The 27,817-nt window shown below is 43.7% G+C and overlaps 1 protein-coding gene across 2 annotated transcripts; it reads left to right on the top strand.

Annotated features, from left to right (window-relative positions):
• The first annotated feature begins 7,553 nt into the window (after positions 1 to 7,553).
• Positions 7,554 to 27,811, top strand: zmp:0000000926 (ataxin-1-like). Of its 2 annotated transcripts, none has more exons than XM_050065131.1 (3): positions 7,554 to 7,738; positions 22,505 to 24,264; positions 26,038 to 27,811. In XM_050065131.1, the coding sequence occupies exons 2-3, from the start codon at positions 22,663 to 22,665 to the stop codon at positions 26,503 to 26,505; spliced, it is 2,070 nt and encodes a 689-aa protein (XP_049921088.1). In that variant the 5' UTR covers positions 7,554 to 7,738; positions 22,505 to 22,662; the 3' UTR covers positions 26,506 to 27,811. The 2 variants fall into 2 exon arrangements, with proteins under 2 accessions (XP_049921088.1, XP_049921087.1); XM_050065130.1 differs by lacking the exon at positions 7,554 to 7,738 and adding an exon at positions 19,336 to 19,573.
• Positions 27,812 to 27,817: the final 6 nt, after the last annotated feature.

The following is a 27,817-nucleotide window of genomic DNA, read 5'->3' as shown; positions in this document are numbered from 1 at the left end:
AAGGATGCCCGTTCAGTTAAGTTTTAACAGGTCTGACGCTACTATGCGCCCCGGCTGTATCTAGGCTAACGGCTAACATGCTAACTATTATTTCTATGTCACTAGTGACTTGAAACAAATTTAGGACGATAGGAGACAGGTTGGAATAAACCGAAATTTCCCTTTGTGAAGCCTTGATCTGCAAACTAACCAACGCTGTCAGATGAATGGAGTGGAGCGAAAAATACAATATGTGTCTCTCAGATGTAGTGGAGTAGTCGTAAGTAGCATAAAAAGGAAATAAAGATTTATTAAAGGATTAATCAAAAAATAATTTAAGAATAATTGTTATTTACAGTTTACTACCAAATAAGTCTATATCATCATGATGATAACTTGTTTTAAATCCGTCTGATCACCTGACTGCTCGTGTTTCTTGCTGCGTCTGACTTCTGTGAATAAGTGTCACAGCACTGACAAAGCATTTACTCGGAAGACCAAATGAGGAGTGAAATAATACAACTAAAAGTAAAAAAGGAGGTAGACTTCTACTTTTTACTTCCCCTTTTTTCTCAATGGAATTCTTACAAGAGTAAGACTTTGGTTTTTTGCTTCCGTTGTTACGGCAGCAGGCAGCTTTGGCCTTAACCTCAAAGTGGCGGGTAAAACAGCATAAAGTGCTCAGAGTGGTGGTCGGGACATTCTGGTTTGCACACGCAAGTCGTGAGGCCTCTGTGTAGCACAATGTCCCCTCTCTCTCTCTCACTCTCTCTCACACACACACACACACACACACACACACACACACACACACTGCCTCTCTCTCTCACTGGTTGTTCCCTGAGTCAGCACTCTGCCTCAGCTCCAGTTTCTCTACCCCGGCCCGCCTCTGCCCGCCTGCCTGCAGGACACTATTAGGACATCACTGTGTGTGTGTGTGTGTGTGTGTGTGTGTGTGTGTGTTTGTGTGTGTGTGTGTGTGTCTACGTGAGCTCATGCTTGTGTGTGAGTGAGTGAGTGTGTGTGCGTGCCTTTTGTGGGAGAGAGCTACTGTTGCATTTACGTGGTCAGGTCCTTTCACCATCTTATGCAATACGATATTTTTCACTTTGCGAGTAACCCTGGATATTTCTGTCTGCTCCACCGAATCAGCTATTGTACCAGTGCACCATAAAAGATGCACTTCTCCTCTCGCTCTTCCAAAACACTCCCAATGGGCTTTGCATGTTGTAGTGAGTGTGTGTTTCTGTGTGTGTGTGTGTGTGTGTGTGTGTGTGTGTGTGTGTGTGTGTGTGTGCTGGATACTACTAGTTCTGCTAACATGGCCCAAAAATAGCAAACTGGAGAGGTGTGAAGTAAAAAAGGAAAGGACACTTTAGTAGAGGAGTAACTGACACGGGGTGAGTCACTTTCACACACACACACACACACACACACACACATACACACACACACACAGACACACACATGGTGTGCTCACACAAACTCATACAGCACACACGCATATACAGTACATACAAAAACATGTAACTCACACAAAGAACTGTAAAAATTTTCTCACAGACCGAACACAAGGCAGCTGAGACGCATCGCCGTTCACACCTGTGTTTATAAAGTATCTTCAGCCGACCGCTTGTGTTCAGATTTTGTTACTGCCTACATCACTTAACTCTAGAAGGTCAAAGGGCCCAGAGCGCAGTTATTATGTTCACACTCTCACCGGTCATGTTAGTGGTTGTGTCGATACAGCTGGAGATATCACTGTCAGCAGAATCCAACACGTCACCTTCCATAGGGCAAAACAATGAATGGTCACGCAGCACTTGATCCAACTTGTTGTAAAATGGGCAAGTTTCAGAGCGTGGGTGGGCTGTCAGAAAACCACCACTTCCTGCAGTGATGCTATTTTCCTGTTACGTTCTTGCTCGGGGTGCATTAGGCTGTATTAACCTGGTCATACACTGAACTGTTTGAGCCCTTTCTGACCCTATTTTTGAACTGCATTTGTCAGGTGTTTTTTGCTGTGTAGTGTACAAGGGAGCATGAGGACCAGTCATAGCCCGATCAGCTGCTCCCAACCAGCTGGAGGATGTTCAAATAAATTCCTGAAATTTTAGTCAGCCACTGTCAGGCTCTCGCACAGCTGAAGCAGACCAACGAATCAGTTCCCAAAGGTCTGTGCCTTTTCTTTAACCCAGTTGATTGTTTAGTGCATACCCAGTTTGTTGTCTCTGCTAACTTGCTAACTTGTGTGTTTGTGTGAGCGTGTGAAAGAGAAGGAGGCCCAGACAGAGCAGGAATCAAAACTTACACTGACCCATTCTTGCAAAAATGAACACTCAAGCTCTTTTTGGGACGTCTGTCTCAACATTATTGCAAGCAAACACACTTCTACATGCCCACAGGCCCTGGAGCTTTCAAGCAAATCTTTATTGACAGTCCTCAAGAGCCAACGGGCTGTTTTATTGTCCATTACACACACAGTGTAAGCACTCAGGTCGTGATTTGATGATCCGACCGCACAGTACAAGCACATAAATTGTGAAGTTTGGCTTTACATCACAGGTGATTTACTTGGTAGTCAGAGTTGAAATTAAATAATTTTAAATTGTACCTAAACTATACAATGTATGCCCAGCTTTAGAGTTTACACTACAAAAAATATGTGGTCAAATGTGTCTCAGACGACCTCAGCAAGTGGTCTGAGTGATCTGATCACAGCACATCCTGGTGATCGTTTACACTTGTATTTAGTGCTGTCTACTTGTGATCTGATCGCTAAGCCATATATCAAAACCAAGTGTAAACAGGGTCACAGTTGCTTTGTGACTGCTGAGTGTATGTGTGTTTGTGTGTGTGTGTGTGTGTGTGTGTATGTTGGCAGGAAGGGTGACTGCCATTTGATTGACTCTTTTTCTCAGTTTGTGTGGTTCCATTTGACAAGATGGATTCCCCATCTTTGGCTTGAGGTTCACATACTCGCTGCGCCTTTATAAACTCAGTTACCTTTTTCTCAGTGGATTAGAGCAGAGGTTGGGGATTCAAGTCGCATCACTTGACTAGAGTCTGACTCGAGTCACAAATTTGAGGACTTGAGATTTTCTTGACAAACACTTTGAGGAAAGACTTGACTTGGACTTGGTATTCATAACCTGAGACTTGACTTTGACTTGAGACAGATGACTTGAGAGGATTTTTTAAATTTAATATTTGTATTTAAAGTAAAAATATGTAAGCATAATCAGGAAAATGTACTTAAAGTATTACAAGTAAAAGTACGATAAAATATCCCCTGTGACTGTTGTGGTCTACTGCAGTATACGATCTCATTAGATGATTCTGACTCATGCATTTATGTATGAACTATTAACTAAGGATTATTTTCATTATTGGTTAATCTGCTGATTATTTTCTCCATTAATCAACTGATTGTTCTGTTTCAAAAAATTCTGGAAATAGCGGGAGATAGCGTCACACTTTTCCAGAGCCCAAAGTGACACCTTCACAATGTTTGTTGTGTCCAACCAACAGTTGAAACCTCAACATAAGAATTAGAAATAATAGGGGCATTGGTAGCTTAGTGGTTAGAGTAGGCGCACCATGTACAGAGGCTCCGTCCTCGCTGCAGCGGCCCAGGCTCGAATCTGGCCTGCAGCCCCCCGCCACATGTCTGTCAATTCAATAATTGAGTCATAGTTTCAGCTATACTTCACATGTTTTGAAATCAAAGGCTTAATTTGTAAAGTAACGAGTAACAAAAGCTGTCAGGTAAATCTAGTGGAGAAGAGGTAGACGGTGGCACGAGAAGAAAAGACTCAGATTTGTACTTAAAGTAGCTGAGTAAAGGTGTTTAGTTACATTCCATCACTAGGTGCAGTTTATATTATCTTTATAAGTTTGTGAGTATAACTTGACCTGTGACTTGCTTGACTTGACTTGCTTGATTTTCACCACAGTGACTTGGGACTTGCTTAAGAATTGAAGGTTATGACTTGAGACTTGCTTATGACTTGCACATGGGTGACTTTCTCCCACCTCTGGATTAGAGTTCTGTGTCAACCTGTGCAGTCTTCTGAGCTCTGTGGGCCACCATAGAATCAGAATCAATCTGTGACTGTGTGATGGCCCCTGACCAGTCCATTGGCATCTGGTCTCTTCCTGTTTATGTTCTTGAAAGTTGGTCAGTTTCACACCCAGTGCCACACCGATCACGCTATCCACACATGCACTCATTGACTGTAGATCATTGATAAATAATTGTTTTTGTTGGTTTACTTTCCTACTTTTTCCTACTTTACTCACGTTGACAGACTTACATCCTCCGGGGGTTCCTGTGCCTTTCTCGTCTGAATTGTTCGTGTATAGCCAAAGTGATTTGTCATTATTGGCTCTCTGACTCAGCAGTATCATCAGTGACCTAAAGAAACACGAAAAATAGGGTTATGTTTTTTCCACAACTCTCATTTTTGATCAATAAACAAATTTTTGTTGGGCGAGCAGCGCAATGTTTTTTCCCAGTTCTATTTACATCGATGTTTATAGGATGTTGTAGTGTGAATGCAGAAGTGAGAACGGGAGAGAGAGAAGGAGAGAGGAAATGATACTAAGACGTTTGGCCTGTGCAGTGCCTAATGATCACAAGAGCAAAAGATACACGCGCGCATATGAGCACACACACAGACACACACGCACACACCATGTGATCTCTCGATTAGTGCTGTAGTCACACCCTCCCACTCTCTCTGCTTGTTTGATCACAATCTCCCTCCTACTCCTGGCTCCAGTCAAACAGAAACTTTGCAAAGATAATGCTTGCTTGACATGAAATCAGTCATGACCTTTGTTGAAATCACTTAATATACTTCTTTTTTTTATGTTAAGTGAGAGCGTTCGGCTGACAGTGAACAAAAAATGAATCTCTTTAAGCATATGCATCTTTACGTCTGTAAAAACAGTCGAGAAGTATGTATAGACATTTCAAGCTTGTGCCTGACACAAGATCCGAAGATGTACTAGCTTACAATAGCTCTGACTATTACCAGGCTGATTAAAAGAGAATATGAGCGATGAAGGTTATACAGTACTCATGAAGCTGTGATCATGGCTCTGACACTTTTGTTTGTGCGAAATGGCTCATCTTATCTTTATTTTTAGAGTTACCCAACTGAGCCTGATATCTGTCAAAGCAGAAAAAATAATGAACTACAGTAATAAATATGAGAAAATATAAGTCATTTTCAGTCATATTGCTTAATTAACAGAGCGTGAGCATTTTTCCTGACTGATACAATGCTCCTTTTTTTCTTTGTATTTTTTGTGCATATTAGGGGTTGTTATATTGTCAAGGGTATCCTCACGTCATCACCAATCCCTGATATTGATTTATGATCAACAGCCATGACGGATGACTGGATAAGCTTACCAGGCACAGGCCTAGGGGCCCACAGTGTTAGGGCCCCCCCTGGCCTTGACCTGCAAAATGTGACTTGATTTGTACCAACCAGGAAGAGACTCAAAGAGATCACAAAGAGACACAATAAGAGACGCAAAGAAACTGCGAAAGACACAAAATAACTTCAAAAATGGGCAAAACAACCATAAGGAGACACAAAAATACTACAAAGAGACACAAAACAACCTCAAGGAGACACAAACTGATTGAAAAAAGACAAAACAACCAAAAAAGACACACAATTACATCGAAGAGACACAAAATAATTACAAAGAGACACAAAACAACCACAAGGAGACAGAAAATTACTACAAACAGACACAAAATAACTACAAAGAGGCATGAAATGACCAAAAGATTTAAAATTACCTGAAAGAGAAACTGAACAACTGCAAGGAGACACAAAATGACAATAAAGAGACACAGAATTATCCCAAAGAGGCACAAATCAACCACAAAAACACACAAAATAATTACAAAGAGATGCAAAACAACCAAAGGGACACAAAAAAAACTACAAAGAGACATAAAACAATCAAAAAGATACAAAATGAGTCTGTGTGTCTTGCTGCCATGTGGGAGAGGTGGTGGGGCCTTTTCCATATCTGTGCCCAGGGGCCCACTCATGTTCCGCCCATGTCAACAGCGTGTAATGTACCCAGAACATAATTTACAATTTGTAAGTAGATACACATTTAAAAAAAATCATTATAACTATATAAAAGTTTCAGAGTTGCTGCTTCATGTGCCCCTAGGAAGCAATGTTTTACATACTTATGATCAAGTATTTATTTATTCAACATTTTCCATTCCCAAGTTACATAACCAATAACAACAAAAAGGGAAATAAAATGACTGTGAGAAACACAAAGATTTTAATAGTAAAAGAAAGGAAGGATAAGCTTGATCCAGCAGTTGATCGCAGGAAACTAAAGATCCACTCAACTGCAGGTCATAGATTCCAGCTCCCTTTGACATTGTACCGTAGAGAGATCCCAGGCCGTGTAAGCTGCTCATGTGACTTGGCCTGTCCTGTCCTGACACTTCCAGCTCTGGACCTGAGTCAAATGTTTTGCCCATGATGACGAAGGGAAAAAGATAGTGAAAGGGCTCACCCAGGTGCAGCGTAAGGTGTCAAAGTAAATATGAGTCAGTGAAATAGAAAGTTAAGATATTAATGATATTAAGAGTTCAGACACGGTTGAATATGATTTAACTCTGATAAACACTTTAATTATAATGTCGTCTAAGAGATTATTATACATGACAGATATTTAAGCCTCCGTCTATGGTTTACACCAGGTCATATGTGATGGGAACTGGGGCACGCCGTACAGTAAAGAGAGCATATGACTTATTGCTTCATACACACAGGACATTCCCATACCTCACAGTGGTTTCTCAATAATAATATGTGAGTGGTCTTTTGTGGTTTCATGCTTGAAAGAAAAGCACATGATGCCACCGCACGCACATCATGACCGAGTGATTAAGCCAAAGCAGAACTGACTCCTTATGACTGTGATGACACCCTCAGTGTGTCAGATTTGACCAGGCTGGTATTACGCTTCACCTGCCCTAACATGTCAATACTTAGTGATTATGTTTAGCTCCCTCACCTACAGTACTGTGTGCCCGGAGAGCACACCTTTCCCCCCCCCCCCTCCATCATCCCTGCAGGCTGCGATTGGCTGGCAGGCTAAGAGGCTGAGGTGTTGCAGCAAATAGCATGAGCCGTGGGCCGGTCCATTCTGCAGCTCGAGGGAGGTTAATGAGTGAAGCCGCTGGGCTATCAGCCAAACATGAGCAGCAATGCTAAGGCTCCCACAATGAGCCTGACTGTATTACCACTGAGCTCTGTCTAATTATACACTCCCAGAGAGGGAGAGACAGAGAGGGAGAGGCAGCATATTAGGCAGGGGAAAGAAAAAGTTATCAAGTGTCGCTGTGTGTCAGAGAGACTTACTCAGAGGGATGAGTGTAGATTGAAGTTGTAAGGGCGAAGAGATAGAAGGTGTGTGAGCGAAGGAGAGAGAAGAGGAGGGAGGGAGGGGGTTGGAGAGATCAAGCAAGCCGGGGAGAGAGAAAGAGAGCGCACTCACGGGGAGATAGAGGGAGAGAGAGCAAAGAGGCGTTTAGAGAGTGAGAAGGAGGAGAGGCAGGAATAGGATGAAGGGAGGGGAGGCTGAGCAGTAGAGAGGAGGAAGAGACTCGCAGTCTCAAAACTGGATATTCCTACGTGCCTGCTTGCCGCCTGATCCAATGAGTAAACTCTCTGCTACCTGCTACGCAAAGGCACCCGGCGAGGTATGTGACCACACCGCTTCCTCCTCTGAGCGTGTGTGTGTGTGCGCGCGTGTGTGTGTGTGTGTCTGTGGGAGAGAGGGAGCGCAGGTGTGTTAGCAACTTTGAATGAAGGGATAAACACACCAGGCTGTGTGAACGCTCTGAGAAAACAGGTTTAGGAGTTACAGTAAGTACATGTCATCCTGTGTGTGAGCTGGGTTAATTATAGGGAGGAAATAAGTCTGAAATGTGTGTGTTTGTGTGTGAATGAGCGTGTGCTATACGCTCATGTAAGTCGGCACCTGTGTGTGGGGGTGTTTGTGTGCGTGGAAGGGCACAACAGAGAGAGTGTGAACAAGAGGGAGAGTGTGACAGATCCAGAGACAAGGAGCGTGTGAGGAAGACGGAGACAGACAGACAGACAGACAGACACACACACACACACACACACACACACACACACAGACAGAGAGGAAGAGAGAGGTGGAGGTTCATCACTCAGCCTGACGGCAGATCAGTACTTTCAGAATTAGAGCAGTGGGCTTAAATAGCCCTGGTCCAGAGATAGCCAGGGGCCCTGGAGGAGCCCGCTTAAACTGGGAGGGACGGATATGAGATTGGTGAGGGTGGGGTTAGTCGAGTCGGGGAAAATTTGGAAAGAGACAGAGTGAGGGAGGAGGAGGAGAGAAAATAGGAGGTGCAGATGTTGGGGGCAAGTCTGGAAAAGATCTCACACAATCAAGGGGAGGATGTGCAGGTGTGCAGGTGCATTTGTAGTCTTACTTCATATTCATCACAAGAAAACACGCGCAGGGAGAACTTCCAATGTCACGTTTAATTTTTAATCACAACTTTGCAACCACAATTGGTCAAGGACTAAATGTGTCTGTTTCTGCATCCCTCTGTTGGGAACACAGAGCTATGTTTGTGGTTCTATTACCGGCTCCGCTCCTTGTTTCTCGCCATTCTCGACGGAGAAATACTACGCCAGCGTGCACGATTATGATTTCTGTGCGTCTATTTCTGCTCCAGCAGGCGCTGTCCTTCTGCTGCAGTGATACCCCATATGCTGCATATAGGAACACTTCACAGGTTCAAACAGTTCTCGGCTATAGATGTCTTTCAAGCGAGACGTACAACATTTGTCCCCGCTGACTTAATTCACTTATTTCAATTACGGGGACGAGCTGCTGGAGTGCACAGGAAGTCTTGTGTCACTGAGAGATTGCTTCAAGAAAAAGCTCGTTTGGAGTGCACAATTACAAAGTGCACCTCGTGTGCAAAGCAGCAATTTTTTTGCTTAGCATTTCTGGTACCAGTCACTATGGTGTCGAAGCAAGGACTCTGATGTATCAGCGAGAGTCTGTGCCAAGGCTTCAGCTGTAGTCAGGTGGCTTCAAAACCTGGATCTCCTGTGTTTAATATATGTTTCATAGTAACGTACTGATATAAACCTGGAGCGTTGTTTTATGACTGGCTATGTACCAGAGAAGTGCCCTCATGAATGATGTAAAGAGAGAAACTGAATGTAGGTATGTTTCGATGTCTCATGGGAAACAGAAATACAACTTGTCTCTGTGGGCTGAATGAGAAATACAGCATGTTTTCCCATCCCATGTTTCTTAGAGTACTGTCACCCTGAAGAGCAGAACAGGCCTCTTGTGGGAGAAGGTTGAGTGGCTGCTGGCCCTTTAAGAGGTCTATTTTTACAGGGGCACACTCATGCATGGAGCGAGGCGCACAGAGGAGGCAGTGGCACACGGAGACTCTATCTGCTCTGCCTCACTTCTGTGACTCCACACAACACATCCTATAGGACCATAACCTTGTCACTGAGCAGCTAAAAGACAGATTCATAAAACTCGTCCAGCCCATAGATGGGCTTTTTTTCCCTCTTCGACGCAAGCTCGAACACGAAAAATCATCAAAACTTGGAAGTTACGAGGTTTGCGCCCGACAAGGAGAATCAGCCCCTTTCAAGTGGATCTCTCTGAAGTCTAAAAGTGATAATGAGTGGGAGCTTGCAATAAAGCCACCCTTATGCACACTGTACACAAATGTGCCAACATTCCCACATACTTGTTTTGATATGCAGATAGCTATGAAAGAAATCTGAAAACATTCATGCCCCCTTCTTACAAACACATAATACACTTAGTTTACTTACACCCACACATTCCTCGAAAGAGACCACAAAAAATGAGCACATTTCAGAACATTTTTACACAAACGCACATCCTTGCACTTAGAGATGCGCATGGTGCTGTACACCCACGTAAAAAAAATTACTTATACATCCTCAATATCTGGACCTAAAATAATCTTCTCCTTATGCAATCTGCATGTTATATAATGCATGGCCTGTCATTATCACAGCGCTCCTTCACGCCCTGCTGTGCCTCTCCACCTACAGCACCACACAGACAGGTGCACATACACACACCCTGCACCTTGTGTTGACAGTCATATACTCTACTCTAGCACTCTCACCCACGTTGAGTGTGTGCTCTCAAACAGCCAGCCAGTTGAGTGAAAGGGAAAGACAGAGAGGAAGACAGAGAGTGGGTGGGGAGGGGGGACTGAAAGTGAAAGAGACAAAGAGGGAAAACTTAGAGTGAAGTGTACATTCAGAGCAGAGACTACGCATTTGCATGATTACATGACTTTGTGCATGCGTGAGTGTGTGGTTATTTGGGTCGTATGTCATGTGTTTGCTCTGAGAAAATTCCCATCTTTCACCCGATGAAACTCTTTGTGGGCGCAGCAGTTTAGCAGGTATTGGAGGCTGCATAACCTCATATAACCTCACTCGTGCATTCATTTTCTTTCACCACTCGGCTCCTCTTCAGGGTCTCAGAGAGCAGGGAAACACTCACCAGCTCACTGCTGGATGTGTGATGGATAATCACTCTCACTGTCACTCAAAGTCACACCTATGGGAAAACACACACTTGGATGTCATCCTCAGAACGGAAAGGGAGTCGAGCATCTGTCCTTCTTGGTGTTCGGCAACATTTCTAAAAACTGTGCTGCCCTTACATGAGCTCGTCCGTACGTCATTTAATCGAAGCTACAGCTGGTAGCTTTTATGAAAATAACTTTGTGTCATATTTGCTGAAACTGTCACTGTATTCGGATGGAGTACATGAGACCGAACAAAATCATGTCCCTCCTCCTCTTCCCACTGCTTCTGATGGCATTCACTGGAATTGTCCGCAGGCGTGGCGCACTAAAAACAACCAATCAGAGGCGAGAAGTCTCTAATGGAGTTGTCAATCATGTCAGTCACTGCTCGTGGACTGTGGTCAAACTGTCAAACTAGGCAGCAGTGATCAAACATGAATCAAGAGTCTGTTACTGCATTGCCTAACTCAGAAACATATTTTAGTGTACTGTCTAGCTGTAACATGACGACGTTTATGACCCAGCCGACATGTTGCAAACGGTCAACAGAAGCTGGACCAACTTCTCTTTGTACAGCTAAACAGTACACTACAACAGTGGTTCCCACCTGGTCCAGATTTCTCCTTAGTCATTGGTTCAAGGTCACACAGTTGAATATATTCAGCGTCATACTTGTGTTTTGCTAGTTTGCTGTCTCTGCTAAGTAGCGGTCCGTTAGTCACTCACTCTACAGCAGGAAATGGCACTTCATAATGAAAGCTCTGTGCTGGAAATTCACTGTACTTAAAAATAAAGTGTGTTTTGTACAAACTTGACATATTTGTAAGTCACTTGCAGCCCATTCAGAAACATTTAAGGTGAGAAAGAGACACTGCAGTAACAGGATCTTGATTCATATCTGATCAGCGGCACCTAGTTTGACGGTGTGACCACAGTTCACAAGCAGTGACTGACATGATTGATGACTCCGTTGAAGACTTCTCAGCTCTGATTGGTTGTTTTCATTCATGTTGGTAAGGCCGTTGGAAGCACTACAAGGCAATGGAGCAGACAGAGGAGTATGATTTTTTCAATCTGTCTCGTTTAGTTCTGTGTGAATGTGGTGAGAGTTTCAACAAATATGACCAAAAAAAAAAGTTTTTGTAATTTTTACCAGCTGTAGCTTTAATGTATGTGAAGTTTGAGATTATTCTACAGTGCACTTACGAGTCAACTGTGAGTCAACACAGGCATATAGAGCTTCACATCCACTGCCAGTTATTTAAGACACAGTAGCAACTAAATGGTACTGCACAAATCTCTCTAAAGTACATGCTGATCGTGAGCTAATTCTGCGTTTACGGCATTTTTGAATCAGTCAAGGGGACCTCCATGCCTACTGTTCCCAGATCAGCACTCTCACAGTTGAAGGGTATGAGAATTGGCTTGGGAGCTCAGCCGAGGAGCCAGGAGTGTGATGAATAATCCCAAACACAGGCAGGTGTTTGAATACAGTTGACACCGCGCCAGACTACTTTAAGGTGACAGACACACCTGTCAGTGGGGGTGTCCCGAGAGAGAGAGAGGGAGAGAGGTGCAGGAAGTGGTATTTCATAGGATGTGTTTACATTCAGACACAATTAGGGGTGTGCATATGCAAACATGCACATACAATCTGTCAGTTATCTTTTCTTTGCTCTTTGTGTTCGCACCGATCGTTTTCTTTGGCCCTGACTCGCTAACCCTTGTGTATGATCAAGCAGAATGTTCTCCTCCTCCTCCACACTTCATCTACAATAGGGGTCAGCGACCTTTCAACCCTGCCACCCACCGCTTACACCCACAGTTTTTCAGCCAGGCCTGCATCTCTGCCTGCCGGAGCCCAGCAGATCAGTATATCTGCTCCCTCGTACAGACGGACCCAACGTGCACAAACACAATATATTTCACAGTATCGGTTTTGGTATCACTGTACAGAAAGTGTAACATCTGAGACATCCTGTAGCCTATAGCATCAATAGTGTCCTGAAAGCTTGTCCTCAAGTTGGATGTGTATTACCTTCCCTACCCTTGCAATGCTCCCGTATTATCCATTTCTTTTTTTATCCTTCGCTGAATTAAAATCACTCAGCAAAAACATCTGTCTCTAATTTAATTTGACCTCCTTTTTTTGGCACTTATTAGCAGAGATTATCAAATAGCTGCGTGATAAAGGTTCTCTCTCAAGTGGGACTCTCCCTATTTTCATTTTGAAAACAAGCATTAAGCCCACTCAATCCCATTTCAATATAATTTGCAGCACCCTCTGTAACAAACAGCATAAGCCATGTGTTGAGTAAATGGCTGTGACCGTGTGTGGCTGGCTGGGCAGCAGATTTGGTGTGGGAGGGGTTGTAGAGCAATAGCAATAATGGCAGTGTATAGCAACGTTGCCTTGAATACCAGCAGTGATAAAGGTACTCCAGACAGTATCTGTGAAGCCAGTCTAGACAGTCTCTCTAAACATGAATGGCACTTGAGTTTCCAACGGGAGACCTGGCCATGGTCTCTCAGTGGAGAAGTCATCACCATGTTTGCTTACAGCTTGCTGACATCTTGCTGCTAAACTAGAGAACCAACAGAAAACCCGGTTTGACTGTCAGTCGCCAGGGGACACCGCCAAAAACAACAAATCTTTGGAATGAAAAGTAATCCCCCCCTCCTCTTTCACACATGCACACACACTTGTCCTCTCTCTTTCAAGCTGTTTCTACCCCGTCACACTTCCTCTCTTTCCCCTCTCCTCTTCCCCGCAACCCCCCCTTTGTAAGCTACTGATCTCATAGCGTGAGAGTACTACTCGCATCAAGGGCTCTGAGTTGGGCTAATCGTGTCACAAACTAGTGAGAGTGACTGCTACCTGTGAGCCAGTGAAGCAGAGCATGTAAAAAGTTGGGAAACTAATTTGGGAGTGAGCTGCACAAATGGAAACACAAACGCATGACCGTGCAGCAGCGTTATGTGACATCACTACAGTTGCATAAGAATTGCTGTCACCTCACCAGTAGTGCCACATTTGATGCTTCTGTCATGTCTTTTTTTTTAACGTCTTGGTGATGCGCACAATGCCAGCGAATTGAAACCAAAGTCATCTCTTTGTGGTTGAAAATGTAGCTAGTGCAGATGCCGCATAAGAGGCATATTATCAGATTGACACAGTGGAAAAGTGCAGAGACGAAACTCCCATCAGAAGACGCTTAAATGTCAATGAATGACAACAACATAACACCCGCCTTTGAAAATGTCAGCCACAAGGTTTGCAGAATACCTGTTAACTGTTCCACTTGTTCCCTGCTGACCTCAGTGTGCACACTAGTATATGCAGTGTGTGTGTATAAGCAGAGAACACTGCGGTAGTCTGCCATGGTCAGAGGAAGAGCAGAACGAGGTGGAGGAATTTTTGCTTCTGCTGACTGGCTGACCTGCATGTAATTAGTCAAGTCATATTTTTAACTGATATTGCGTAAAAGCCAGCTTAAGGAGCCATAGCTGCCCTATTTATACCCTAGGGGCTAATGGCCTGTACCACTACACAGGGGGATTTCCTCCCAGAACTATACTAAGCCTTCCTTAGGCCGTACCAGTTAGGATTCACAGGGATTAACCCAGCAATACATTACAGGCGTCACCCTCTTGTCTGCATCACTCACGCTGTTCTACTCTCCTCCAATCAGCTCCTTTCTCGCAATGTTTAGCATACTCTGTTTACGACTCGGCTTTTTTAAAGGTGGTATATTCCTCTATATAGTTGCTGCACTTATGGCACACACTGTTGATCTTGTTCTTAACCCAAAATCAGGAGACATTTTCATCGTGTTGTGCAAGTCTGTCATGAGTGAGCACATTTCCACAGAGAGTCAATGTTAGAATGAGTCTTTGCGTGCAGGGCTGCTGGCTCATCCTGCTGAAGAATGGGCCCTGAAGGCTGACCTGGCCTTCTGCCCAATAAGCTATCGCCCGTATCACCCTGTCCTTTTATCAGCTTAGCCCGGCTCCTTGTGGAGTAAGCCACCACACACGGCTAGTAGTACTCCCCTCCTCCCCTCCTCCCCTCCCGCCACCACTCCAGCTCTCTATTAAGACTGCCGATTAATCTGTTGAGTATTTCCTTAATTACCTGATTGGTTAATTGGTCTATAAAATGTCAGAAAATGTTGATCAGTGTTTCCCAAAGGCCAAGATGACATCTCCAGATGTCTTGTTTTGTCCACACCCCAAATATATTTAGTTTACTGTCACAGAGGAGTAAAAACCTAAAAAATATTCACATTAAAGAAGCTAGAGTCAGAGAATGTTCACTTTATTTTTATTTAAAAAAAATACTCAAACAGATTAATCATTTATCAGTTTAGTTGCCGATTAATTTTGAGTCCAGGTAAAGCAAAAATAAATGCGTTCTGAGTTTGTCACATCACAGAAAAGTGTGTTATTAACCAACCAGCCAAATTTGAATGATTAAAAAATTGCCAAATATTTAAAATTAGGTTTCAAAATCATGAGAAAATAAGACGTACTAGGTGCGTCCGTTGAAGGTGCTGGGCTGAAGATTGAGCTGCTGCAAAGCCACGGACTCTTATTAGCTGTTAACACAGTAGCACACACACACACACACACTGATTATTTTCTTGCTTGATTGATCAGTTATTTGGTCTATAAAATGTCATAAAATTAGGAAAAAATGTCGATCAGTATTTCCTAAAGCCCAAGATGATGTTCTCAAATGTCTTGTTTTGTCTGTAACACAAATATATTCAATTTACTGTCACAGAGGGGTAAAAAACCCCAGAAAATATTCACATCAAAGAAAAAGGAATGAGAGAAATTTGACTTTTTTTCTAAAAAAAAATTACTAATACTTATTATTAATTAAAAATTAGTTGGAATTTGATTTAAAGTCTGGGAAAAGCAAAAATAAATATGTGCTCTGGGTTTGAGTCAGAGTATTTTAACCACCCAGTTGAATTTGAACGATTGAAAAATTGCCATGTGTATAAAATTAGGTTTCATGAAAGAATAAGCAGTATTCTATACGCTAAGATGCTGGAGGTGTGTCCACTGAAGGAGCCAAAGAATGATCCTGGACACGAATATCAAAAAAAATCTAAATCACTGATTTTACTTTAACTGGATCTATCTATCTATCTATCTATCTATCTATCTATCTATCTGCTCTGTCCTCTAACCCCCCCTCCTCCCCTCCACTCTCCTCTACTCTCCCCTCTGTTCAGATCTGTTACATTCAGCAACAAATTTCTGCTGCATCAGACGTCCATCATAGATCCCCCACTCAGCCTGAAACGTGATCAGACACCCCATACGAGGCTACGCATGAGGAAGGGGGGGAAAAGAGAAAAAAGAAAAGCAAAATGCCAGTTTGATTACAAAAGGGACAAGAAGCTACGAGAGTTAAACACGTCCTGTGTTCAGCACAACTTCCTGAGGTAGAGGTAGAGAGTGTTACCTGTACAAGTCGTTTGCTACTTAACACTTCCACCACCGTGATTTGTTCGGTGTAGTGTGACTCCTCTGACCTTTCTTGTCTGGACCTGACCCCGTGTGTGTTTGTGTTTGTGTGTGTGTGTGATGGACAGATTAAAGAGTGCAAAGCCAGAGAGAAAGACAGACAGGAACAGCGAGCATGAGTTGGGGAAAGAGTGCGCCAAATGTCTCAGTGGTGCCATAAATGATTGACAGCACAGTGTGACTCCACTGGTGTTGATGTTTGCCTGCCTGTGCATGTGTGTGTGTGTGTGTGTCTGTGGAGTGCGTGCGCGTGTTCAATATGCTAAATATCAAAGTGTGCATACATAAGTAGAGCACAACAGTCATTTCTATATCTCTATATTGTAGTAAACACCCTTTTGATGAACCCGGCTCTTGCTCTACTTCCTCCTCTTTCACTATGACTGGACTATTACATCTAAATTTATATCAAATACTGACAAGTGATATGATTTATGGAGATTGTCCTGTTCTAACTGTGAGCACTAAATGCTGATTAGAGGGCAGGGGTGACGATGCTATTTTGAAGAAAGCCATTATTTTATTTGCTTCACATTGTTTAATTAATTTATTTTTTTACATTTTAATATACAAGGTATGATTTCTCACTAACTTGCGACCCTGAGATTTTTATCGTATTGGTTAAAAAATGTGTTATTTATGTGGGATGTTATCTTGTATAATCATGTGTTGGACACTTTAAATTGCCAAGTCAACTCTGACACCTTGTGAGCAATTAGTTTCTTTGTGTGATATAACCATAGGAACATGTTTATGGAGGCAACTTTATTTTACATGCGGCGAACAGCACACTTTAATTAGTTTTTAACATTTTTTTTAATCTTAACAAAACTAAAAAGGGTGAAATGAGTAATTTCCTGTTTGTAAACTGGCCTCATAAATGAGTCATATCTGCAATTCTCAGCCTGTTGATCCATTTTATTGGAGATTAATTCAGGGCAGCTCTTTAAAATTGTGCCTCTCCAACCCCATAAGGAAAATAGGATTTTATTTTATTTTTTGTGACATAAAAAAAAAACCCAGACCTACCAGAATTTATGTGGAGAGCATCAGAGTGGGTGGAAATAAAAGGGCAAAGGTCATCTGAGGTGAAGTACAAAACAAAAAAAAGAAGAAGATGAAATCTGCTAAATTTGATATTTATTTAGAGAAAAAATATTATTATAAAATTAATAATTATCTTAGCTGAGTTATTCACTTGTGCTGATTTCCCATTAGCTCTTCTTGTTTAGAATAAATATAAAAGATAGTATCAATGATAATAAAATACATACATTTATTTTTTAGCGAGGGGTGGTGGGGGTGCCAGGGAAAGCGCACCCAGGGCACAGAATGTGTCAGGTCCAGCACTGTATGTTTGTTGCATTTATAAACAGATGGATTTTTCTTTATTTCATATCATGTTTAAGATTTTTCTAACTTATTTAATGCCTAACAATTAAGTATTGTTGCCAAGATTGACTATTGATTAAATTCCCATGTGTCATTACCCTGCTGCCCAAAAGTAAATGCTCCAAAATTAAAAAGAAATCTGCATCTTTACTCTAATAATTGTGATACTTGTAATGAACCCACACAAAGTACAGCAAATGCCAGAGCAGACAGCGCTTGTGCCCACACAACCTCAGCGCACATCTTTTTTTTTTCAAGCAACATTCACTTTGTAAAATAAAAAGTAATCTCCTCCTAAATGTCAGAGGAGACTTTCTTGGCAATTGTCACCCTCACTGTGAGAATGTTTAAATGTGGCCTTCGAGGCTGATGTGTCTGCACACACATCCAAATCTGATTAGCTTTCCACTCCATTGAGGTTGAGAAGTTAGACAAGGTTAACCTCTAATTCACGTCGGTGGATACGAGTCTGCATTTTGCTCTGTGTTTAAAAGCTCGGATGAATTGCTCATAGAAATATGAAAGAACATAAAGATTGCTTCTTATAATTCACCACCAATAATGATTTGATTGCTTCATTAAATCCTATTTCCCCCTGTGCTCCAATTTATGTTTTCACTCCTGTATTGCATTTCTGCACTGGTAATTAACATAAGCTTGTTTGAACTGAGGTTTGGCCCTGTTTCTTTGACGGGGGAGCCGGCGGGGTTATTTGCATAGCGTTGCATTTTGCAACCTTGCGCCTGTTTATTATTTTCTAAAAGGTTTCTATACTGACAGGTTTCTGATTTCTTGCCGTGAATGAGCTACACTGCTCTCACCAATTCAGCCCTAATAAGCCATACCAGCCGTACCAACACACTTCACTTGCACTGACTGAATCACTGAGGCAAATCATTCAAAGCTCTCCTGCAGTCCTCCTGTTAGCGTATGAGAGTGTGTTTCTGTGTGTGTGTGTGTGTGTGTGTGTGTGTGTGTGTGCACGTATATGAAGTCAAATCAAATTTATTCATAAAAGCTCTTTTAACAACAGGTTCGTCGCAAAGTGCTTTGATGAGAACAAAGGACACAAAATTCTGATGAAAACTACAGATAAACAAAAAGAACAAGTATGGCATATTTGCATGTGTGTGTGTTTGCATGTGTGTGCGTGCGTGTGTGTGTATGTGTGTGTGATGGATGTGAGGTTTAGTTTTGAGTCAGAGGCAGCAGCAAAAGCCTAAGTCTGAGAGTGTGTGTAGGATGAGCCTCCTACCACGTCCCTCCCTGTCTCTCATCAACTGTCTCTCTGCCTCCCCTCCATCCTTCCCTCTCTTTTATGTGCCAACATGTCTTCAGAAATATAGATTCATGATTTAATGGCTGATTGGCTGATTTATTCATGACTTTTCATGTCAAAAGACGCATTTAAGTGGTGGAACTTAAGTGGAAAGCTCACCTTCAGACAGCACAAAGGCGGCATATAGTCAGCATATACCGCCCAATATATTATCTGTATTTGCTGCATCCTTGACTGTTTGTATGTGTGTGTACAGTTGTGTGTGCATATATACGTGTGTGTGTGTATGCATGTTTATATCCCTCACAGTGATTAAAGCAAGTGGGCGGCAGCAGCAACTGGTCTGCTTGTGTGGCTCTGCATAGCAGACATGTTTCTCACTGCTAGATATTACTCATTTCCTCAGCCCTTTGCACACACAAGCACACACACACAAACGCGCGCACACACACTCTTGACACACACACACACAGTCACATACACAACAGACACAGAGACGGATAGCAGGCTCTCAGTTCTTTCCCTCAGTTTGGTGGGCTCGCTGGTGTTATTTCATGCGTACAGAGATCAGAGGCAGTGTGTAGCTGGAGGCTGCTGATATCTGCGGGTGTTGTAACTGGCGGCGGTGCTGTGGAGGAGCAGTGTAGCACAGTGAGGAGCTGAGGAGTGGGTTGACCCTCTGGGAGGACTGGAATATGAATGACTGCCAAGACTGGGACGTCTGCTCAGCCCGCACTAAGGTCAGTCTCACATCACATCACAACAACTACCAACTCCATCAACCTGTCTGCCTGCTCCCACATTCTCTAACTGCTCTTTATGGATTAAAAGAGCCATCTTCTGGTGCACTTAGCACCACTGGACTGTCGGTTGATGTTTTATTTGATTGCAAAAAAGGCAAAACTAGAGTCTAATATTCCGTAGTTCTGTTTTTCTGAGGTTTGCAGTCATGAGAGTTGAGCTGCGTTTGACAGTACTCCTGAGAAATGCATGAAGAGAAAAGGCGGGATGAGGTGGAGCGGTGCAAATAGATACGTCTGATGTGACAGTTACTCAAGAGCAAGTTAAACTGTTAGCTTCTTACATTTTCATACAAAAACAGTTTCAGACAGTTTTTATTTTTATCAGTTGTAAGCAAAAAAAACAACGAACTGAAAATAACTTTTTATTTAAGGAATTGCATTTATGCTTACATAGCATGTCAGAAGTCATGAGGAGTTTTTCCATTGGAAATAATGTGTGGTATAATCATGCCTGTGATCTGCCGGGTTTTCATATATTTAAATGCTACGAGCACAGTAGCTCCAGCTAAACTCCAGCTCTGTGTGCATGTCTGCACAGTGTAGGAGTATTCTGTTAGAAGACATTTCTCTGCAAACTCCTCCACATGCACAATTGTGTTCTTTGTTTTCTTGTACTCTTTTGGCAAGTTTATATTAGGTCTATTTTGACAACCCTTTTCATAAGGGCTGTCGAAATGACAAGGGCGTCAGAGTCATTTGAGGACAAATACTGAAACCAGATTTTTTTTTTTTTTTAAATGTATGAAATCTGGATGGTACACAAGTTGTCGTGCAGCCAAAGCAGAGTTCTTAAGTAAATAAAATATGTGATGAGTTAGACGAAATCAGACCTTTTGAATACTGTGTGTAACTTGAACACATATTTTGAGATAGATTTTTTGTGTGGGATTTTAAATTGTCTTTATTGCTTCTTTTTTCTTAATTGAAAAATTTTTGATCATCTAAAAAATGTATTGAAGTTTTTTTCTTTCTATTAAGTCGATAAAGTGCTTAGCTGTGTGGGTGCTGCTGTGTTAATCTTATATCTGTCACATTTAATAGATTGATAAGATCATTATAATCAATTTGATGAAAATCCGATTATTCTGGGAAAAATACTGATAGAAAAATATTAATTAAGATATGTATGGATTACATAAGGAGCCATTTCTGATTGTTGCTGTCGTCTGAAGGCTTTTCATCTCAAGAATAGCAGTTTTCACAAACCCCAGAGGTCAGTGGGTGCTTCCAGCCCACAGGAGGCCATGTTACCTTTCACCTGAGCTGAAAACATATCGCCTAAATTGCACTGACAAGGCTTCACATCAGTGCAGCAGCACGTTTGTTGACCTCATAAACATTTCCCACGTTCTCCTCCATCACGCCCGTCCTGTCAGTGTCTGGGACAAAGAATCCCCCTCCTCTTCTCACCACCCAGTTTTCAGTGTTCCACTCAGATGCACAAACAGCTTGCTTCACTCAACACTTATTCTGTTTTTGGACCAAGTCACTTGATGAGCAACAGTTTACCCGCCTCTCCATGGAGTATCCCCATCTAACCTCTCTAACCGAGTGGATGCGTGTGTGTGTGTGTGTGTGTGTGTGTGTGTGTGTGAGTGTGTGTGTGTGGACACAGTTGCCATGGCGACTGTGTGGTGGATGGTGAGACGGCAGGGAGTTGGTAGGCTGTTGAGACAGACTTGCGGGTGAGTGCGGGGCTGAGTGGCAGCATGGTGCTGTGGTGTTGTGGCGGCGGCGGGAGCAGCGATGGTGGTGGTGGCGGCGGTGGTGGTGGGAAGGGAACAGCTGGGCTGGCGGCGCGGCAACCATCACTTGAAAAGAGCTCCCTTTAAAACGTTTGGAGGAGAATTAGTAGAGCTCCCCCGCACTTCTCACTGAATGAAACAAGGCTGCAAAATCTCTGACACATTTGAGGACTCAAACACAAACACACACGCACACAAAGACCTAAACAAATAAACACATTCACACATTTCTCACAGAAAGGAAAGAAATTACACATGCACACAAACATGCATGCACACACACACACACACATACAGACAATCACACACATTTCCCCACACCCCTGCTGTGACACATAATTAATATGCAAAGACACATATCCTGTATCCACAACAACTGGTGGTAATATCAACAGTGTTTCTGTCAGCTTTTGGGTGGGTGGTGACCAGCTTTGCCTATCACTGGGGGAGTAAGTACAGCCGCCTGAGGGAGTATTTGTGTGTCTGTTGCTGTCCGTGTGCGTGTCTGAAAGAGAAGGGGTGGGGGGTGCTAGTAGTAAGCTCATATAGAATACAGAGAACACCCGGGGGTGTCGTGGGGGTGGTTCATGAAAGTGGTACAAAAACATATCTACATATTCCAATCATCCCCTGAGAGTCAGAGATGAAAACTCTCCTGCTGTGAGCACTCTATATGTGTGTGTGTGTGTGTGTGTGTGTGTGTGTGTGTGTGTGTGTGTGTGTGTGTGTGTGTGTTCTTACTGCACTGCCTCTGAACTTCATTGGCTGCAAAGTATATTTTTAGTCCACATGTGGGAGTAATGTGTTTGAATGAAACGAGTAAGTTGGGTAGTTTCAGTCCCACCGCCGTGCACATAGGTAAAGACTAATTAGCGACAGCTATCAAAACGCTAAGAGTTCCTAACCTTTTTAAAGTAGTTTATATGAGAGAGTCGCTGGCTGATTTCTCGCCATCTGTCTGATGCAGCTGAATGTTTGTTTGCATGTCTGACCAGACTGACAGCTTCGTCTTAACTACAACTGATGCCAGGACCTAACAGACTGTCCTTTTTCTATGTTCATACTTAATTTCTCTTGTCCTCCTCCTCCTTTTCACCTCCCCTTTCTGTTACCCTCTCTCTAGGTGAGTGGCGCTTCAGTACAAAAGACTCAACAGTGATCCGACAGTGATGCTGTGTAGCAGCCTTCCCCTCTGTCTGCGCCCCTCGTTCTCCCGTGAGGCCCATGTGACCTAGCCTACACCCACACACAGGGGGCCCCCACTGCCGCTGGAGCCCACCCATGAATCCCAGCCCCGACCGCGGCAAAGAGTGCCTCCCTCCCAAGAAGAGGGAGTCTCGGCAAGGATCGGCAGAACACCACGTCCCGCTGGACGAGTTTAAACCCCCTGTGCCTCTCCGGAGTCGGTCCAGCGCAGGGGGAGGAGACGGAGGGAGGGAGGCCGGTGACAGGGACCGAGCTCTGATTAACCCAAACGCCCATCTCCTACATACTCCTCCACCCCTTCCTGCTCCAGCACCAGGCCTCCCCCTGCCCCTACCATGGCACCTGAGCTACTCTCCCTCTGTCTCTCTCCCCCTTTTCCCAGGGCAGGTTGTCGAGCGGAGGGGCTCAGGTTCTCCTGCCTGGAGAGATGATCCTCTCTCCTCGCCCCTGCCCCACCACTCCAGATGGCTCAGAGGGGAAGGGCCCCTCTCCTTGCCACCTTCCCCATCTTCCTCCTCCGCTTCCTCCTTTAAGACTCCCTTCCCAGCTGATTCTAGAGAGATATGGTCCTACATTAACAGTGGCAGGCGGGACAACAGCTCCTCTCTCTTCTCCCCGTCATATCTGTTTAGCCACCACTCTCTCTACCCCCAAGATCCAAGCTTTGTTGAAGCCAGACACAGATACCTGAGCAAGAGGCCCAATGGCCTGGACGGACCAGGCAGCAGGACTGCCTCAACCTCCAGGCCTCTGCTCACAGGAGAATATGGGAACGATAGCAGCAGAACACGTCTGGACATCAGTCCACACAGTTCCCATACCAACGGTGGACGGAGACAGCAGGAGGATCTAACATCACGTGTCCATTCTGGAGGGCCATTTTTGTCAGACTCTCAAGCTCAGGAGGGCCCTGAGCCACATTCCTCACTGCAGGACAGACATCCGCATGGGATAGGTAAGACCAGCTCCAATTTACTCTCAACCAGTCCCCATCCCCTCGGACCAGTCCCCAGGGCAGGTAGAGGGGGACTATTGGACCCCCTAGGGGCCACACCAGCTGAAGCCCAGATCTACTACTCCTTGGGATCAGTGTGCCACCCCAGCCCTCAGGTCCAGGCCTACCCGCTCTACAGCCCCTCAGGAACAGCTCTGTACAACCTGCACAGGGAGCCAGGACCCAGGCAGCACAATCTAAGGAACTCACCACACTCACCCCTGGGTCTGCCTAACAGCCATGACAGGTCGCAAAGAGACCGGGACAGAGACCAAGAAAGAGACAGAGAAAAACTCCTACAAAGGGACAGGGAGCGAGCTAAAGACAAAGAGAAGCACCTACAACATGACAAAGACCAAGAAAGAGACAGTGAGCGTGAGAGACGACGGGACAGAGAAAGAGACAGAGGGAGAGAGTTATCTCCGTCCCATCATCACACCTCACCCCCGGCCCTTCACCCGTCTCCCCCTGCGCTCCTACCTCACTTCACCAAGGGTTCTCTGATTGAGTTGGCCAGCGGGCGGTTGAAGCGGGTGGAGGAGCTGCGGACCGAGGACTTCCTGAGGAGTGCAGATACCTCCCCAGAGTTCCACCTCAGCACCTGCACCGTGCTCCTGATTTCAGCCAGCAGTGCACAGGGCTTCAGCCACCTGCAGGTCCACCTCACAGACCGCAACACTCAGGTCAGCTTTCTCTTTGGATATATGCTTCAGCTTACACTTGAGCAGCATGATCAGAAATAACTTAATGAAGAGGTGCATGACGAGATGAGCGTTAATGCAAATCACTCACAGATTAGTCTGTAGATGTTCTCAGGTGAAAACATCGATTTAAAGAAGTACTTCACTCCCAAAATGACCACTGTATATCAGTCACTCACTCTGTGTTATGTTGAATACATGTGCAGTATAACCAAAGTCTCATGTATCCAGTCGTATGCTCAGTACTTCCCAAACAGACAGCCCTTAGCAACGTGAACCTGAACTCACCTATGCTCCCTTTAAAGCCAGACTCCACTGACAAAAACAGTAATTTTACCTCACTGAACACAGGAGCTGCTGGTCTACTGCTGTCTCAATCTATAGTTTGTTTGTGCTATTATGGGACTTTAATGAATTCAGACCAAGTCGCAAACAATTGAACTGATCAGGGCAGTGGTAGACCAGCAGCTCCTGTATTCAGCAATATAAAATTACTGTTTTTGTCAATGGAGTCTGGTGTTAGATATGAGCACAGAAAAAGTTTACTTTATCCAGTCGTATACTCCGTACTTCCCAAACAGACAGCCCTTTCTGATGGGAAATTGAAAGTAACACTTTTCTATGCTTATATCTAACGCCAATCTCCATTGAGAAAACAGTAATTTTACCTCACTGTTTGCAATTTTGGTGTATTAAAGGCTTACTCTGAATTCAGCAAAGTCACATACTAACACAAACAACTACAGATTGAGGAAGTGGTAGACCAGCATCCAGCATTGACAAAAACAGTCATTTTTCTTTGCTGAACACAGGAGTTGCTGGTCTACCACTGCCTCAATCTGTTGTCTGTTTGTGTTACTTTGTAACTTTGGTGAATGCAGACTAAGCCTTTAATACAGTGAAGTCGCAAACAAACGAACTGATGGGGGCAGCGATAGACCAGCAGCTCTTGTGTTCAGCGAGGTAAAATTACTGTTTTTGTCAATGGGGTCTGCCGTTAGATAAGAGCACAGAGCACAAAAAAACTTTTACTTTATTCAGTGGTATGCTCAGTACTTCCCAAACAGACAGCCCTTTCTGATGGGAAATTAAATTGAAAGTAAAAAATTTTCTGTGCTCTTATCTAAAGCCAGACTCCATTGACAGTAACAGTAATTTTACCTCACTGAAAACAGGAGCTGCTGGGCTATCGCTGCCCCGATCAGTTCGTTTGTTGCAACTTAGGTGTTTTAAAGGCTTAGTCTGCATTCACCAAAGTCACAAAATAACACAAACTACAGATTGAGGAAGTGGTAGACCAGCATCTCCTATGTTCAGCAAAGTAAATTTACTGTTTTTGTCAATGGAGTCTGGCTTTAAAGAGAGCATAGATGAGTTCAGGTCCCTGTTGGTTAGGGCTCTCTGTCTGGGGAGTACATGAGTTGTATGAGAGTTTGTAAATGGATGTTTTTATGTAGTTTTGCTGGTGTTAAACAAGGACCCACATGACTTAAATTCATCAAGAATTTTATCTGTTTTTTGGATTCTTCGTTCACTGTGGAGGCATACAAGAACAACCTTTTTTTCTTGACAAATTCAATATAACACAGGGTGAGTTATTTATATATGACTGGTCATTTTAGCAGTGAAGTATTCCTGTAACTTCTTACATTGCTCCTGATATTATTACACACTAAAGTCAGACTGTGTGATAGTAAGTGACAGACATGAGAGACCTTCTGGTTGAGTGTGTAACAATGTTGTGGTTTTGTGTAGGAGTTACTGAAGGTCTTGGTGGAGTATCCGTTCTTTGTACAGGACCGAGGCTGGTCTTCTTGCTGCCCTCAGAGAACCACGCAGCTGTATGGCCTCCCCTGCCGCCAGCTCATGGAGGGGGACATCTGCCTGGCTCTCACCCCCACACCCACCCAAATCCACCGGACACACACGCGTATCGGCTCCAGGGCCCATCGCACGCAACTCCCCTCAAGGGCTACGGGAGAGCCCAGCAGCTCGCACAGGGAGGAGATGCCACCTCCACCTCCTCCTCCCCCTTTACCCCACCACCCACCTCCTACCGCGCCGGCCCCTCCACGCACTCTGGCTGCGGAGCCTCCCGCTCTCCCAGAGCAACCGCGTCCACGCAAACGGCGCTGGTCTGCCCCGGATACCCTTTCCTCAACTGGAACTGATGAAAGCCTCCTGGATTTACCTCATGGCTCCAAGCTAATGAAGTGGCAGTAGAAACTTGGAAATGTATACATGCATACACACACACACACACACACACACACACACACATAAGCACATACACACCCTCCTTGTCTCTGTTGCACCCACCAAGACAAACAATGGAGAGACCTCAAGGTAGGGTTGCAGGGAAGGATTAAAAAAAACAATAGAAAACGCAATTTACGGGTGTCCACACTGCTGCCCAAAATATTAACCTCCCTAGTCCACCTTAGTCTGATCCAGGTGCGTCCTACTCCTTTCCTTTCCTTTCCTTTCCTTTCCTTTCCTTTCCTTTCCTTTCCTTTCCTTTCCTCTCCTCTCCTCAACCTTACTTAGCACAGCCCTGAAAGGAGCAGCAGCTGAACGATCCCTGGATGGCTCCTTACAGACACACTGAAGACATTTAGTGAGACAATCAAGCACTTGTCTGTGTTCACTCTGTTTTTGTAATGGTTGTCCCACACACCTACTTACTGACAGTGTTTTCTGCAGGGTATCGATTTTCAATCAGTGTTATGAAAGTAAACGCTATTGAAGAAGTACAGATATATATGAACAAAAGTTGACTATATATATTACATTACAGATGTTATATACAGTAAATATGCTAAACAGATTTAATGCAATCTCTCTGTCAATTTCGCAATGCATTTTCTTTTTTTAATTTTGTTTTCTTGCTTCTGAGCCGACGTCTACGAGTCGGCCTGGGCAGGCAAGGTGAATGTATGAGCAACTCTTCGCCTTTTTTTATTCTCATCACTGGGAGTCGTTTCAAACGAATGATTGTTCGTCAAGGCATTACCCTCCAATATGTTCTTAACATTATCTCTGAGAAAGGGAGAACACTAATGAAAACTGCGTAACAGACAATCCCACCCACACAGACAGGTCTGTGCCACATCGCCTCGACACTCATGGTGTTTTTCCATTAAAAACTGAATGATGGAAAGAGTAAAAAAGTGCAGTATGGCTGAAGAGTAATGGTGCTAATAACACGTTGGAACATGATGCTTTGTGAATACTCTTGACCCCCTGTGTACTGTACGCTTCTGTTCCCATCTCATTTTTTACGTACTGTATTTGTTTGAAGGCAGGGAAAATGATGAAAGTATTTTAAACTCAGATACGGGTATCTCTTCTGATTCAGCACACTCTCTCACTTTAGTTTTTGTGTTTGTTTTTCTATTTTATTTTCAAAAAGAATACCTTACCTGTTGATTTTTCTTTTTAAATGTTATAGCTACAAAAATGTATATTTTTAAAAATTGTGAATCTGTTATATGATGTTCGCTAGAAATAAAGGAAAAAAAGCTTTATAGATTTA

This window comes from Epinephelus moara, chromosome 16 (assembly GCF_006386435.1).
Source record: "Epinephelus moara isolate mb chromosome 16, YSFRI_EMoa_1.0, whole genome shotgun sequence".
Lineage (NCBI taxonomy): Eukaryota > Metazoa > Chordata > Actinopteri > Perciformes > Serranidae > Epinephelus > Epinephelus moara.
This window is presented reverse-complemented; position numbering and strand designations above follow the sequence as displayed.

Excerpts from the sequence above, each read along its gene's own strand:
- zmp:0000000926 (XM_050065131.1), top strand. The coding sequence starts at position 22,663 with ATGAATCCCAGCCCCGACCGCGGCAAAGAGTGCCTCCCTCCCAAGAAG. Across the intron at positions 24,265-26,037 it reads TCACAGACCGCAACACTCAG|GAGTTACTGAAGGTCTTGGT; the intron begins GTCAGCTTTCTC and ends GGTTTTGTGTAG.